The sequence below is a fragment of the Heterodontus francisci genome, chromosome 41 (assembly GCF_036365525.1).
Source record: "Heterodontus francisci isolate sHetFra1 chromosome 41, sHetFra1.hap1, whole genome shotgun sequence".
Lineage (NCBI taxonomy): Eukaryota > Metazoa > Chordata > Chondrichthyes > Heterodontiformes > Heterodontidae > Heterodontus > Heterodontus francisci.
The window spans coordinates 21,341,681-21,358,974 of record NC_090411.1 but is presented as its reverse complement, the minus strand read 5'-3'; the positions used below and the strand labels follow the sequence as shown (position 1 = coordinate 21,358,974).

The 17,294-nt window shown below is 43.0% G+C and overlaps 1 protein-coding gene across 7 annotated transcripts in view; it reads right to left on the bottom strand.

Annotated features, from left to right (window-relative positions):
- Positions 1-221: 221 nt before the first annotated feature.
- septin3 (septin 3) overlaps positions 222-17,294 on the bottom strand; it is a 47,877-nt gene continuing 30,804 nt past the window's right edge. For 3 of the 7 annotated variants that reach the window (XM_068019467.1, XM_068019468.1, XM_068019466.1), the window contains exons 8-10: positions 16,279-16,375; positions 12,274-12,325; positions 222-1,810 (exon numbers count right to left, since the gene is read on the bottom strand). In XM_068019467.1, coding sequence (XP_067875568.1) covers positions 1,627-1,810; positions 12,274-12,325; positions 16,279-16,375 — 333 coding nt within the window. In that variant the 3' untranslated portion in view covers positions 222-1,626. Of the gene's footprint in view, positions 11,534-12,273; positions 12,326-16,278; positions 16,376-17,294 lie in introns of all 7 variants that reach the window. The other 4 variants (XM_068019470.1, XM_068019472.1, XM_068019471.1 and 1 more) reach the window with 4 other exon arrangements.

The window sequence follows — 17,294 nt, the reverse complement described above, 5'->3', positions numbered from 1 at the left end:
CATGTGTTTGAAGAGGGAACTGTGCACACAGTTCACTAGCACAGGTATCTTCCTACAATACTGTGGAACCCAACCCAGTGGACTCCTCACTGAATACAGTGGAGACTAAAACCGCAGAAAGGTATAATGATATTGCCCGCTTTACACTATTGCTAAATGTTAAAATGTCTCCCCTTGCATGGCGAGCTTCAATATTTCTGCACAAAGCAAACCACATCCTATAAAGGTCAGTGATTCCACATCAGTTTATTTCTGTTATTTCATTGTAGAAAGTCATTAGATTTTGTCAATTTCTGGACAATCCACTCTACCACTGACAGTACAAGTGTTATGTGTCTCCACATTGAAAGCACATCCATTATAAATGCATCATTTTGTTTGACAAATGAGAAATAACAGGAACATACAACAACCATACAACATTTTTCACTGCATACACAAATTATCTTTCAGAATCTTCAGAACACAAGCCTTGTGATTTGTCATCTAGCGTTTACACAATCGACAGTCAACATTACTAAATTAAGAGAACTATGTAGAAGAAAGTTGGCTTTCTGTTGTGGGCTTTAACACTGAGAAATGTTAGGATGTGCACCATTGAGTTAATTGAGGACACAGCCTCCGCTGGATGCAAACTAATTGTGACTTTAGAGCTGCTCTTAGCCCCACACCATCCTTTCTTACCCTTGTACAGTACAGTCAGATGCGTTTTTGATCTGTACATATAATAGTGCACAGGAATCCAGTGGAGCAAATTGCTTCTCATTCAATCCCATTATATAGACTTTCAATCCACTCTTTCAAAGGACTTAAATATAAAACAAGCGTACACCATTCTCCAGCTAATTGAGTTCTGTTGCTGAGAAAACTGATGACTATGGGTCCAGTGCAATTGAGCTATCTGTACCTTGACCATGATTTGTAAACAATTCAATCTGACGAGAACAGGCTGTATTTTCCTGGCTGAAGTAAATTTACTGCCAATTTAAATCAGATTGTCACTCGGCAATGAGCAGAGCTGTGAGGTTTACCTGCTGCACTAAGTGGGGATGGTAAGGGCAAGAGGGCTTCAAAGTCAGAGACTCGATGGCAGAATTCCGAAATCATCTCCTGATTGTCCATTTGGCAATGGGGATGAGGTCTAGCTCACAATCAATTTTCCTTATTTTTAGATGCACTTTTCATAGCCGTTCTGAACGGGTAGAACTCCAGCTAGATGTTTAATCAGTGTTCAGAGGGCACAACAACAAGATGTCCTCTCACAACCTGCGCTCTCACCGGAGTTCACCATGGGGTCAGACATACCAAAAGCAGTGGTCAAGATCTTCAGGACACAGCAGATGGCGATTGGCATATTTTATTCTGCTGGATACTGCCAGTAAAGGAAACTAATTTGAATGCATGAAGGAAGATTCAATGGTAACCCATTACCATCTATCCTGAGGAAAAATCCAGGCCCAAACTTCCGATCGCTCATTTTTACTGGACTCACTATGTGTTTATTTATTGATTGTACAATTAGATGGTGTAATAACAGGGAGTAGCAACAGAAGTACGGACAAAGAGATCACATATAATTGGCTCTGAGAGCATGAACAGGCCTGATGAAATTGTGCTCATGGGCAATTAAGCATTGAAAAGCCTTTTATGTTTGTTTTGGAATTCAGATTCTGCAAGACCAGCATTCATGAAGTGCATCCCAGCACTTAGGCCATAGAATTCGGTTTCCAAAGAATACTGTTCGTAGATGGTAATGAGATTTAATGCATAAACGCTGGGAATGTGCTCATGGCGGATGGAATCCTGCAATCTGAATTAAAACAAGATCAATATAAAAGTTAATCTTAAAACTGAAATTTTTGTTAGTCAAACGGTATTAATGGGGAAAGGTGAGTATATGGAGTTCGGTCGCAGATCAGCCATGATCTCATTGGATGGTGGAACAGGCTCGAGGGACTGAATGGCCTCCTTCTGTTCCTATGGCTTAAGGATATCCTCATATCAGAAATACAGAAAGAAACGTCCTGACAGGGAGGTTCGCTGGCAGAAAAGTAGTTCTCACACCAATAGCCATTTAGTCCCATTCTCCAAAAGCTGCTTCGGCTTTGTTCACTACAGCCAGTTCCGACTGGCTCTCAAACCATACAGTTACACTCTACAGCTCTGTAATTCCATCTCAATAATCATTTAGTCCCACCTCAATATCATTATGTCATACCTCCATGATCACTTAGTTAAATCTGGAATTCCCTCCCTAAACCTCTCCAGCTCCCTCTCTTTCTTTAAGACCTTTCTTAAAACCCATCACTTTGGCCACAATTTTAGTCATCCCTCCTAATAGTTCCTTCCTTGGCTTGCTGTTGATTTCTTTGTCTGATTAGAGTTTCCCAACATGCCCTGTGATGTTGTTCTATTTTAAAGATGCTATACTAATAACTTAGTTCCAACATCACATAACTTAATCCCACTCCCATAACCTCTTAGCTCTACCTCCATGTTCACTTATTTCCTCCTCCATATTACTTGATTCTACCTCCAACTCACTTTGTTTCACTTCCGTATTCATTTAGATTCATCTTTGTATTACTTAGCTTTACCTTCACATTTCCATCCTTCTGTAATAATTTCTTCCAGGCACAATCTTGAATACATAGGTACATAGGAGTTAGGAGCAGGCGTAGGCCATTCGGCCCTTCGAGCCTGCTCTGCCGTTCAATAAGATCACGGCTGATCTGATTGTGGTCTCAACTCCACTTTCCTGTCTGACCCCATAACCCTTGCCTACCTTATCTAAAATCTATCTAACTCAGCCTTGAGTAAATTCAATGACCTAGCCTCCACTGCTTCCTGGGGAGGAGAATGCCACAGACTAATGACCCTTTGAGAAAAAAAAATTCTCCTCATCTCCATCTTAAACGGGAGACCTCTTATTCTTAAACTGTGTCCCCTACTTCTAGTCTCCTCCACAAGAGGAAACATCCTCCCAGTATTCACTCTATCAAGTCCCCTCAGGATCTTATATGTTTCAGTAAGATCATTCTCCTACACTCCAATGGTTATAGACCCAACCTGTTCAACCTTTCTTCATAAGGTAAGAACTTCATCCCCAGAATTAGTTGCGTGAACCTTCTCCAAACTGCTTCGAATGCAATTATATCATTTTTCAAATAAGGAGACCAAAACTGTACACAGTACTCCAGATGTGGTCTCACCAAGGTCCTGTACAGCTGCAGTAAAACTTCCCCACTTTTATACTCAATTCCCTTTGCAATAAATGCCAACATTCCATTTTCCTTCTTAATCACTTTCTGTACCTGTATACTAACCTTTTGTGATTCATGAACCAGAACACCCAGATCCCTCTGTACCACTGAGTTCCGCAATCTCTATTTAAATATTATACAGCTTTTCTATTCTTTCTGTCAAAGTGGACAAGTTCACATTTTCCCAAATTATACCCCATCTGCCAAATTTTTGCCCACTCATTTAACCTATCTACATTCTTTTGTAGACCCTTTACCTCCTCTTGACAACTTACTTTCCTTCCTATCTTGGTGTCATCGGCAAATTTAGCTACCATACATTCGGTCCCTTCATCCAAGTCATCGATATAAATTGTAAATAGTTGAAGCCCCAGCACTGATCCCTGTGGCACTCCACCAGTTACAGCTAGCCAACCCGAAAAAGACTCATTTATCCCTACCCTCTGCTTCCTGTTAACCAGTCCTTTATCCATGCTAATATGTTACCCCCTACACCATGTGCTCTTATCTTGTGTAACCTTTGATGTGGCACCTTATCCAATGCCTTTTGGAAATCTAAGTACACCACATCCACAGGTTTCCCTTTATCCACCTTGCTTGTTACTTCCTCAAAGAACTCTAATAAATTAGTTAAATACGATTTCCCTTTCACAAAACGATATTGACTCTGTCTGATCCCATTATGATTTTCTCAGTATCCTGCTATAACCTCCTTAATCATGGATTCTAGTTATATCACCTTTATTTAGTTAAGAAATTGACCAGGTTTGGTTTTGCTGCCTGCCTCTTCTACAAGACCATGAGCTGATGATTGACAATCCTGAATGTGAGGACAACAACTCGAAACAAGTCCTTTCATCCAATGGTCTGATGTAAGATCTGGAATTCCCTCTCTAAACCTCTCCACTTCTCTCTCCTCCTTTAAGATGCTCCTTAAAACCTACCTCCTTCAACAAGCTTTTGGTTGTCTGCCCTAATATCTCCTTCTGTGTTTCAGTGTCAAATTTTGCTAATTAATGCTCCTGTGAAGAGCCTTGGGAGGTTTTATCATGTTAGATGTACTATATAAGTACAAATTGCTATGGTTAATATCGCAAAGCTAAATCAAACTTAACCCCATTTCAAAAAAAGCTTCAAAGATTACTACTGAACAGAGGAAAAAATATCCAGCATTATTAAAAATTTCCATGGAGGTTAAAGGGATTGAGGTACAAATACCAAAAAAAACAATGCAATGTTTTCTTGGGTGGTCTATGAATATTTTAATTTCAGGACTGTGCCTCTTGGCTAGTTATGGATTTATTGACAACAACTTGTGTTTATAAAGCGTCTTTAATGTAGAGAAGGGTTCCAAGGTGCTTCACAAAGACAGAGGAGAAACAGAAACTAAGTCAAAGGAAGAGCTATCAGGAGGGTTGATCAAATGATGGGTCAAAAATGTGGGTTTTAAGGAGGGGAGGGAGATGGAGAAGCAGATGGATTCAGAGAGGGAATTCCAATGTGTGGGGCATAGGCAGCTGAAGGCATAGCTATGAATGGTGAGACAAAGTAGGGGTGCACAAGAGGCCAGAGTCTAAGGAACGGACAGTATTGTGGAAAGCTAGGCAGACTTTGTCTCTCTACTTCATGGTGTGTGGCATGGGAGGGAGATGGGAAGGAGAAGGAGGAGACTATCTCAAGGGAAGATTGTTACTCTAAAGAAATTATAACTTGTGCTATGACAGGAATTTACTAAATAGGAAAAGCCTCTGATTCTCTGGTATTCTCTAATGTGTTTCCTTCTGCCTTGTTCCCGCACAGCTCTTTCCATTTATGGAGCTGCCTTATCCACGTGATGAAATGATGGAGGAAAAGGGTTTTTTTTTAACACAAGGGCGATGAGTTTGCAAAGATATTATTTACCCATAAAACAAAGGCGGTCTCAGCCCACAGCTACCCAACACTTTTCTGCCAGAAACCGCTACCCAAGGAAATTTCACTTTCACAAACGTGCCAATACATCATCGGATAAGGCTTTCACTAACCTCTTTAAGAACGCCTTGCCTCCACAAAGACGCCAACATAACTATCCCTGAAGCTGCTCCAAGCCTACCTCATATCCCCAAGGACTGCAACATATCTCTCCTTAATGTTATTGCTCCTTTACTAAGCTTTTTTTCCTCTCATTAAGATCCTGACCACTTTGATGCATTCACAGTTCTCCTTCCTGAAGAAGCCATTTCTTTAATCACTGAGTTGATTCCTATGAATATTCCCAGGAAGAGAACCATTTCTTACCCCAATGCCATCAGACTCATTCCATGACTATCATGACTTTCCTAAACAAGTTAAACACTGGAAAAATCTTTTAAAAAATGCTATTTCTGGTTGAATCACCGATGGTTATTAAGTTGTTGACGCAGTGACGCCCAATAACTGTCGTAAAAGTCAAGCCACGGTTTGGATTGTGGTCCTTGACAAAAGGTGAGAGATTGTTGCTTACTAGATGAGGTACAATAGTGGAGTGTTCTGTGTTGTTAACTCCAGGGCAAGAATGAACAAGCCTAAGGTTGCTAAGGGATGCACAAGATAAGCTCACAGATAATGACAGCAAAATGGCAGAAACATTAAACAATTACTTAGCCTCAATATTTACCAAGGAGACTATCAGGATGGACATGACATGAGAAGAAGAGATCAAAAAATATATGACACTTTAGATAGGAAGAGGGAAGTATTTGACAAACTGATCAAATTCAGAAGGGATAAAACCCCTGGTCCAAATGGATTGTATCCGTGCATATTGAAAGAAGTTAGATAAGAGATAAGAAAGGCACAATTACACGCACATATATATGCATGTATGAAACCTTATCAGGAAAAGGCATAGTGCTAGAGGACTGGCGGACAGCTAATGTGATTCCTATATTTAACAAGAGAGCTAGAACGAGTCCAGGGAACTATAGACCAGTTAGCTTAATGTCAATGGTAGGAAAGATAATGGAATCCTTATCAGAAACCAAAAATATCATAAAATGTAGTCAGCAGAGATTTCAAAAGGGAAGGTCATGCTTGACTAACCTTATTGAATTCTTTGAAAAGGCAGCAGAGGAAGTGCACAAGGGTAATGTGGTGATTTGGATTTTCAAGAGGCTTTCAATAGATACCGCATAGTAGGCTCATGACTAAGGTCAGAACATGTGGAATCAGGGTACGAGCGACAGAATGGATAGTTAAGCTGGCTACAAAACAGAGAGCAGTGAGTTAATCAGACTGGTGGAAGGTGTAAAGTGACATTCCACAGGGATTGGTGCTGGGAACACAGTTGTTCACTCTTTAATGAATGATTTGGACTTGGGAATCGGAAATACGGTTTCAAAGTTAGCAGATGACACCAAGTTAAGGGGTAAAGCTAATATTGAAGAAGACTGCAACAAAATACAGGAAAACATTAGTAAACTTGCAGAATGGATGTGAAATTAGCAAATAGATTTCAATATCGAAACCGGGTGCTCCGGTTTCCTCCCACATCCAAAAACTTGCAGGTGATAGGTAAATTGGCTGTTGTAAATTGCCCCTAGTGTAGGGAGGTGATAGGGAATATGGGATTACTGTAGGGTTAGTAAAAATGGGTGGTTGTTGGTCGGCACAGACTCGGTGGGCCGAAGGGCCTGTTTCAGTGCTGTATCTCTAAATAAAAAAATGAATAAATAAAATGTGAGGTATGGTTTTTTGGTGGGAAGAATAAGGAGCCACATACTCCTAGGAAAATTAGAGTCTAAATAGGATAGAGGAGCAAAGGGATCTATGGGAACAGATACACAAATCATTAAAAGTAGTGATGCACGTTAATAAGACCATAAAAAGCACAGCACTGGGGTTCATTTCTAGAGGGATAGGATTGAAAAACAGAGAAGTTATGTTAAACTTGTATAGAATCTTGGTCAGCCCACACTTGAAGCACTGTGCACAGTTCTGATCTCCACATTATAAAAGGATATAGAGGCACTGGTGAAGGTGTAAAAGAAGTTTTACAAGGATGATACCGGGGTGGGGAGTTTATCAGGAAACATTGAAATGGATGAACCTCTTTACTCTAGAAAAGAGAAGGCTGATGGGTGACCTGATAAGGTCTTTAAGATTACGAAAGGATTTGAGGGGGTAAGTAAAGCTGTTTCCACTTGTGGCTGAGACCAGAACTAGGGGCCAATTATATGATATTCACTAATAAATCTAATAGAGAATTCAGGAGAAACTTCTTTACCCAGAGAGTGGTGAAGCGAATAACATAGATGCATTTAAGAGGAAGTTAGATAAACACATGAGGGCGAAAGCAATAGAAGGACATGTTGCTCGGGTGAGATGGAGAGTGGTGGGAGGAGGCTCGTGTGGAGCATAAATACTGACATAGATCAGTTGGGTCAAATGGCCTGTTTACATAAGGACATAAGAAATAGGAGCAGGAGTAGGCCATTTGGCCCCTTGAGACTCTGCCATTCAATAAGATGGTGGCGGATCAGATTTGGCTTTAACTCCAATTTCCTGCCTGCCCCCCATTACCCTTAACTCCCTCCTAGATCAAAAATCTGTCTAACTCAGCCTTGAATATATTCAATGACCCAGCCTCCACTGTCCTCTGGGAAAGAGAATTCCAAAGGTTAACAACCTTCTGAGAGAAGAAATTCCTTCTCATCTCTGTCTTAAATGGGAGACCCCTTACTATGAAATTCTGCCTCCTAGTTAAGATTCCCATACGAGGGGAAACATCCTCTCAGAATCTACCCTGTCAAGCCCCCTCAGAATCTTACGTTTCAATCAGATCACCTCTCATTCTTCTGTGGTTTCTGTGATAAAATTCTACCTGGTTCTATGTGACATAACATTTACAATCCACAGATACAATATTTCCAAAAAAGTGTTTTCAACTTAATTTCTCTCACTCATTGAAAGATTTGCAGATAAAGTGCAGTATATAACCCTAAAAAATCAGATCAGTTATACCTCACAAATACTACCACAGGGAAACGCATGGCCTTATCAATAGGAAACTTCCAGAAAAAGAATAAAACATCTGATGATATAATAATAAACTTTCGCTCGCAAACAGAATCTTCAGCCAACTACCTAGTTTTTAATGTGAAAAAGTGAGTTTCTGCAGAGGGAGATCTGGGCTGTGGAAAGGACAAACTCTTTCACACCATCAAGCTCTTCCCAGTCAAGATGTTTGGGTCAGATCCAGGAGACAGTTTTACACTGGTATCAGTGGAGTATCTGTTTCTGGTTCCTCGCCAGAGTAAATTTGCCCTGATTTGCAAAATGAAGACACCAGGAACATCAGGCAGTAAGTGGTCGGGCCCTTCTAGTTTTTCAGTGGACTGTTCAGGTGTTGAACCAAATTCCCAGGAGTCTGTTACTCTTTGTAGTTCATCTCCATGACTCACCCAATGTTGATCCATCTCCCAAATATTAATATATTAATGGAGGTTTTCCAGAAATTCTGCGTTCCTCTTGGCCCCATTAAGAGGGAGTTCGGAGCTGGGAGCACCTGATTTTGGAATGGCAAAAAAGTTGGTGAACTCAAACAAGAGGCATATGACCAAGATCTCTGCTGTCACTTGTGAGTTACTGGCTCTGCCTCATTTGGGCAAGCTGGCTTCATCATCGGCCTTGAACCCTGCTCTATTTGACATGGGGCTAGGAGGATGAGAAGTCAAATCTGGTGCCCAATTATTAACTGCCGTCAAAATCACAAATGATACCTCCCCCATCCCACATCGTGTCTCTATGGTAATGGCACTCTCTGCTGTGGTAAAGCACCAAATGGAACAAGGGCACCCTCAGTCTCTGCTGGGTTGGCTGATGTCAATCAGCTCAGTGGTTGAGGTGCTACAGTTGGTCTCAGTTAGGGAGGGGGAAGCCATTCATAGATCCTGGCAGTCGCTGACCCCCGACTGGAAAATGAGCCTGTGTGGACACCGTGTGTGGACTGCATCAGATGCAGCTGCGAAGCTTTCAGAGTCAAATAGACTGGCAACACTCACTCAGAGGTGAAGTATTTGCGCGCAGGTATCGGAAAAGTGACAATATGAAGTAACAACATCAGGGAAAGGGAAGAGGAGAAAACAGGAAGCATATTGGCAATTCCTCGGCCCAGAGTCTAATGGATGGAATTCATGGCTGGCACATTATAGACATTCGCTCAGAAAAACAAGTTAGGAAACTACAAAGGTGACAATCTTCCACACTGCTTATTATGTACATCACCCATGTGATTGGCTATATGCATTCCACAGTCATTGCTAAGAACATTCTGGAACATGCTGCACAGTTAACACCAAGTGGCTATTTACTTGTGCGAGTGATTGCTAGTCAGAAAATAAATCACGTGAAGACAGCTATCGTGTTGGGGGGAGTGCAAACCACGAGGTACCAGGCCAATAGTGACTTAAAGGCAGAAAGACCATCTCTAAACGCTGGGAATCGGAACCAGAAAATACTGAAAATGTACAGCAGGTCAGACAACATCCAACTGAGCAAGGACAGGTGCGACTTTTCACCTCTCACACATAAGGTCGCCAACTCTGGCAGGATGTGTTCCAGGAGATGCCATCATATGACCTCCCACCTCCAGCCGTGCCTCCCCGTCAAACAACCTTTTTTTCTCCCCCAACCTCCAACATTTTTGGAACTATTAAACAAAAGTGTTCAAAAAAAAAATGAACACTTACGATTTTTCTCCCAGGTGTTGCTCACAGGAGTGTTCTGGAGATTAATGTCTCTTTGCTGGGGCTCCAGAGTAGTCCAGGAGGGTTGGCAACCCTAGTTGCATCCTCTGTGTCAAAGTGGTTGCAATTTCCGGTCAGGAATGGCTAAAGATAATCATGGGGCGCCTGGGCCCAGCTTTCTTATTGGCCACCCAGGTTGGGTTGGTGCTATCTGCGGGGAGTGCACATATATAACATTTTCCCCAATGTGCATTTGCTAAGTATTCTGCTTTTTTTTTTGTGCGATAGAGGCTCCAGTCAAGTTGCCATAAACCACTGGAACAAAGCTGGACCTTTCAGGGGTCCTGTAGCAACAGAATTGCTACAACACAGAAGGAGGCCATTTGGCCCATTTTGTGTCTGCATCGGCTCTCCTAATGAGCATTTCACCTAGTCCCACTCTCCCGGGTAGATTTCACAAATTGGTGCTCCTGGTTTCAGAGACTTGCACAGCGTGAGCGCACATCGGGAACTGGCGTTCAGCTTGCTCAGCCTCATTTTCCATCGAATGGAGGGAAAGCCAGCAGTGGAATTCCCATCTTGCCTTCCTGCCCTGCAAGGCCTTGCTTGGGAGCACTAATTCGTGAGATCTACCCCTTCATTCTGGGGCGGGGGTGGGTGGTAGGGTGGGGGGGAAGAACCTGCGATTGGTTGCACGGCTACATATTGAATAGTATTCCTTTGCTCATTCCCCTGAAGGTTTGATGAGTAAATGTGCTGTTCAGTGTGATTCTGAGGCACAGACACATGCCAGGGAGGTTTCAACATCCTGACTCAGCTAGTCTCAGCTCGGGCACCTGGAGAAGGTTATACCACTGGTCCCTGGACAATTAAAGAGACTCCTGATGGCAAGTGCGTGTGTAACTACCAGGTGAGGAGCAGATCAGGTTTAGCTGTGACGCCCATCACAGTCGAATAATCTGCTGACATTCATTGTCTAGATTGGCACATTGGGCGAGATATGGAGGAGCAGCTAGGTCAGGACGCCAGTAAGAACCAGGGGCTCAACAATGAGCCTCTTGAGCTGAACAAGCGGAAGGGAGAAAACTGAATAAACAGGAAAAAAAATCCAATTTATTTACCAGTGTCTGACAGACACACACAGAGCACGATAAGGTTGGGGAAATATAGAAAAAGGGACAACAAATTTAACAGGAGCTGAAGGTTCACAGAAACACGTTCAGGTGCTGGAAGATAAGCCTTAAATAAACTATTCAATATGTATTAAGATCAAGTGATGGATAACATGCCTGATGTGATCTAGTGGCTAATCTTTAAAGGGCTTCACTCTTCATAAGTGACAGATTTGTGTTTGCTTTGTCCCGTTTTGTTTCACGCTTACAAAATTAGATTTTACACAAGGTTCCAGGGACGGAGGGTTTTTGTTTCTCTTGGCGGGTTCAGAGATTACTTTCATGTACTTCCTCCGCGTCGCTGGCCAGGTTCCCGTTTTCGTTCAGTCGCTTTGCCCGATACGTCTCGTAGAAAATGTTGTGCGTCACCTCCTTCAGGTCCTGGAGGTGAGTCCTGCGGAGCGAGGGCACCACACCGAGAGGGCAGGAGAAAGGCACAGAGCGACAGAGAGAAAAGGAAATTAAGATGGAAATAGAGGTGCCCAGTGTGTCACGAGGACAGGAGAAGGAGCAGCCAGGAGGAGAGGAGGGAAAAAAAATACAAGGACATTCAGAGAAGGAAGTAAACAGGGAGAAGAGGATAGGAGGAGAGGGAAAGGCAGTAGAAAGAGAGGTGAAGAGACAAAGTGCAATAGTAAAACAAAAGGGAAAAAGAGAAACAGTGAGAAAATGAATTGAGGGAGGCAACAGATAGAGAGAAGCAAAGAGAAGGAGCATCAGCAAAAGATGAACAGAGAAAGTAGGGGTAAGATAAATGGGGAAGGAAACAGAAAAAGGTGGAAAATAAAATGGAAGGTTGGCAATTAGGAAGGGGAGGGAGAGGGAAGAAAAATGTGAAACAATGATTAAAATTGTACAAGAGAGAAAGATGTAGTACAGATTGAGGGGAGAAAAAAAAGAACTTAAAATTGAGGAAGAAAGACACAGCGAGAGCATGATAGAAGGGAAATTAGAAAAAATATGAAAGAGAAAAAGGTGAAAAGAGAGGAGATATGACGCATAAATAAAGATGGAGAAAAGAACAGGCAGCAAAGAGGAGAAATAGAAAGATGTGGAGAGAGATAAAGAGAGAAATTCATGAAATACAATAAAAAAAGGTAGAGTAAATCTTACACTTGTAAGAACTATCATTACCTAACGATGAGGTCCCGGAGAAGAGGAAACTCACAGTGAGTGACATTCTCAACTAGAAGGAGACAAGAAAGAAACATCAGATCAGAATGTGTTGACGGTCTTGGAAACAAAATTCCTGAAGAAACAGATCCACCAATCCCATAAAGTCAAAGCCATCGGTTTCATTATTGGCTAGGCAAAGTCTAGTTGATAACTATGAAGAGTTGAGGGTTTGCCCTGTTTCTAACTAGTGATCAAGTGGCCTGTTTTGTATCAGTAGGTCAGAGGTCAAGCCTCAGAATGTTAAGTAATTATGGAATGTTCTAAGCCCTGACTCATATTTATAGGAAACAGGAATCCTGACAATTGGCATCTTCCATGGTCAAAATTCATCCAAAGTTAAGGGAAATGGGATTGTTTTCTTGGAAGAGGAGACATTAAGGTGACTTATTTGAAGTTTTTAAAGGTGCAAAGGGGATTGACAAAACCGATCTGGGCAAATACCAGGAAACACATGTTTAAAACAGCAATTTAGGTAGAGAAATGAAGAGTTATTTATTTTACACAATAATTCAGTTCTGGAACAAACTTTCAGGTTTAAGAGACAATGTCATGTTTCCCTTTTCGTCTATAACTCGTCACTTTTTCACTGTGTCTCGTATATATCTTTGATTTCTCTCATTATGTCTCCTTTTGTCAGCTTTTGTCTGCCATTTAATCACCCCATTTCACAGCTGACTCTACTTCTCTTGTGTATTCATGTTTTTTCTCTTTTGCCCTTACCCCCTGTCTCTCATTGTGTCCTTTTTAATTGCTGCCCATCTGCAATATCTCCTAGTCAGCTGGCTCAGTGATATCACTCTCACCAAGTCAGAAGGTCGTGGGTCCAAGCCACATTCAGGAGGCATAAGAAATAGGAGCAGGAGTAGGCCATTTGGCCCTTTGAGCCTGCTCTTCCATTTAATATGACCATGGCTGATCATCTACCTCAACTTCCTACACATTGATGAATTTCTAGATATTAAAGATATCTGGGGGTAGTGCAGGAAAAAGGCATTGAGGTAGAAGATCAGTCATGATCCAGTTGAATGGTAGAGCAGGCTCGAGGGGCCGAATGGCCTACTCCTGCTCCTATTTCCCATTTTCCTAATCTCATATCGCTTATGTCAGTATCCAAAAAGCTATCAATCGCAGCTGTGAATATACTCAATGACTGAACATCCACTGCTGTCTGGGGTAGAGAATTCCAAAGATTCACAATCTTTTCCTCATCTCAGTCCTAAATGACCAACTCCATATTCTGAGATGGTAGCCCCTAATTCCAGACTCCCCAGCCTGAGTAAATACCCTTCCAGCAACTAACCTGTAAAGGCCCTTTAAGAATTTTATATGTCTGAATGAGATCACATTTCATTCTTCTAAATTCCAGGGAATATATTTCCAATCTGCTCCATTTCCCCTCATAGGACAATCCCCTCATCCCAGGAATCAGTCCAATGAACCTTTGTTGCACTCCCACCAGGGCAAGTATATCCTTCCTTAGGTAAGGAGAACAAAACTGTACACAGTACTCTAGGTGTGGTCCCACTCAGGCTTTATACAAAAGACTTCTTCAGTTCTGAGAGTTGAGCACAAAATCCAGGCCAACACTCTAGTGCATTAATGCTGCACGGCCAAAGCTACTGTGTTTCCTACATTATCACAGTGACTACATTTCAAAAATACTTAATTGGCTATCGCGTATTTTGGAATGTCTTGAGGCTTTGGAATATGCAATAGAATGCAGAGTTCTTTAGTCCCAATGAAGGGTTTAAGGCCCGAAGTGTTGTCTAATATTGTCTTTCTACCAAGGCTGCCTGACCTACTAAGTAAATAATTCCTGAACAGTCTTGTTTCTAGCTTCAAGCTGTGTTGGTCCTATTGACTGTTTCTAAAAGAATTTGTGTTTATTTAATCATAGAAAATGTGGAATAATTTGCCATCAATTCAGGCTCCATTTTGTTTCCAGGATGATTCAGCGACTGATCTCTCGAGCAGTTTGGGGAACCGGTCAATCAAACCAAACATTAGGACATTGATGTGAAGAAGGTTACTCCATCATGTGACTCTGAAAATTACTTAACAGCACAAAAATACACAGACACATCAGAATCCATCTCAACTCAGGCCTTCAGTGAATGCCACTGAATTGAACAGAATATAATGCAAATGACTTCCCGACTGACTTGCAATGATAGAGTCATAAGAATCGTGGACATTTGTTTTACAGATAGAGGTCATCAGCCCACTGTCCTGTGCCAGGGTTAGTTCTCCCACTGAAACTATTGATTCTAATTCCACTTCCCTTCTCTTTCACCATGTCCTCTAATATTTTATTCTTCAAGTATTTGCCTAATCCCCTCTTAAATGCTGTGAACGATTTTGTTTCATTAGGCACTTTGAAGCTAAGTCCTCCATCTCTTGGAAACCCATTCCTTCCATTTATGCTGTTGGCACTAATCCTGAGCTAATGTTCCTTTTATCATCATTTTGTGGAGTTCACTAGTCGTTAGTGCATGAATTGAGAGCTGCTACCAGAAACAACCACACCCTGAGTGAGTAATATCAGCCCAGGTGGAGGGGAGTCGCACCCCATAGGCACTGAACAAGAGTTGTTATGTGGGCCCTAGGAGGGACATTCCGGTTTAACAAGTTGTCTTTGCCCTCCAGTGACCCCCTTTAAAGAGTAGCTCATCACTTGTACCAGTGGGCAGAGTCCGTCGAATGTCTTGGAAGTGTCCTCCAACAGGCATCAGGCCCCACGTCAGCATATTCCAAGGCATTAAATCGAGGCCCCTGACTGCTCTCTCAGGTGGATGTAAAAGATCCCATGGCACTATTTCGAAGAAGAGCAGAGGACTTCTCCGCAGTGTCCTGGACAATATTTATCCCTCAACCAACATCTTTAAAGCAGACTATCTGGTCATCATCACATCGCTGTTTGTGAGAGCTTGCTGTACACACATTGGCTGCCGTGATTCTTACAGTGCAATAGTCAAGAAAGGCGCTATATAAATGCAAGTTTTTCTTTCATAAGAATGTGTCATCCAGGTGCCATCCTGACCTATGCTGACCTCAGCTGGAGCAACCAGTCACAGCTACTACTCCCCATCGCCATCCATGGCTTCTGCTAGGAAGTGCATGTGTGCAGACATGGATGAGGACAGGGAAAATACTCTTGGCTGTGATTGCCTAGAGTCAAAAGGCCCATTGACACTTATTTTTAGGCTTTAGACAGGGGGGTATCATTTGGGCATGGTACCAGAGGGTAATCTTCATCTGCAAACCTGAACCCAAGGATCTGCTGCTATCTTGAGCTGGGAAAAGGTACCCCTGGGTTGAAACTAATTGGACTTTAACTCCCTCACAAAGAGTGAATGTACAGTTATGTTTCATAAAATTAGACCATTCAGTGCCCAGTGAAACAAGCCTGGTATATCGCACCCTTAACATTATTTATTTACTCTTGGGAAATCTGGTTCTGGACGAAGGCTTGTAATGCAGGGGCACCACTAAAAATAAATCAAGAAATAGTGATTAGATGATGTTAAGCTTGGGTTTTAACCACTTGTCAGAGAAAGGAAAGATGAGGGAGGTGAGGAGTTTCTCAGTTGTGAGCTCCAGAGACAGAATAAGTTAAAGTTGGAGCGTGCAGGATGATGAAAAGTTACGACCTGAAATGTTAATCCCGTGTCTCTCTTCACAGATGCTGCCTGACCTGCTGAGTATTTCTAGTGTTTTCTGTTTTTGTTGCCCTTGGGATGAATTATGATTGGAACACTGAGGATGGAGGGAGGAAGAGTGTGAAGGACGTTGTATTTGGAGCTTAGGGGGAACAAGAGAGGAAAGTTCAGAGAAGCAATCACTTTTGTAAAACGGAGAGGCTGGCAGATAGCACTGAGAGCTGAGACACCTATCAAGTGAATCCATTCTTGACCTACCCAGGACCTGTATCAGTGACCCTCAGTAACAAGCCGCAGGACTCACCCTCAATGATTCCCCAGGGTGTTTTCCTTCCCAACACTCTTTTCCCATTTATTTGATATTCAGTGTCACTGCCAACGATGGCGAATGGCATGGTATCCTATGGAATGGAGAAAAACACACCAGAAGCTGAAGACAAATAATAAAAATAACTCTGCGCGCTAAAAATCTGGAAGAAAGGCCGGAATTTTACGGCCCCCCAACGAGTGTGCTGGTGATGGGGGGGGGGGGGGGTCAAAAATTGAGTGGGAGGCGGGGGGTTGGTGGGGTGGGGGGGAACTATTCTCAATGCCTTCCCACCTCTACTGCAATTTTACGTGGGGCGACGGTGGTGAGAAACAGCCCGCCCACCCCAGGCCAATCAAGGCCCTTAAGTGGCCAATTAAATGGCACTTGAGGGCCTCCTCCTGCCACTGCAAGTATTTTACCTGCGGTGGGTGGGCACCAAAGGCCCCAAGAATGCCGCCAGATGAAACCTGGCCACCTTCTTGCGGGCTGGGGGAAGCCCTCCTGATCGGGCACCCTGTGGCTCACGGATGGGCACCTCGAAGCCCCAATCATCCCCAACGCACAACACGACTCCCTTCCCCCAACTGACCCCCACCCCCCCCACCCCCACCCCTGCCTTGCCGCACTGGGGTCCAGATAATTGTCCCCGATGAGGCCCCAAAAAACACACCTTCTATCTGGGGCCGACCTTCCTCTTCCTCCAGAAGCTGGGTGTAGTCCCAGCAGTGGCCACTGCGCCCACTGGTGCTGTTGGGACTAAGATCTGCCAGGCCGTTGATCGGCTGGCATTATCAGATCCATTAGATGGGACTTCCTGCCTGAAGGATGTGGAAGTCCTGCCCAAGACCAATTAAGGGCCTGGGGAGGAAAAAGTCCCAGTGAGGCTCCTCAAGCCCAGCGATGTTGGGCTTGCCACTGACCTTTTGGCCAGTGGCCGGGGCCTCCCGCCCAATGTAAAATTCCGGCCAAAGTCCAGAAATGTTGGAACTATGACACAGGTTGATCAGGGA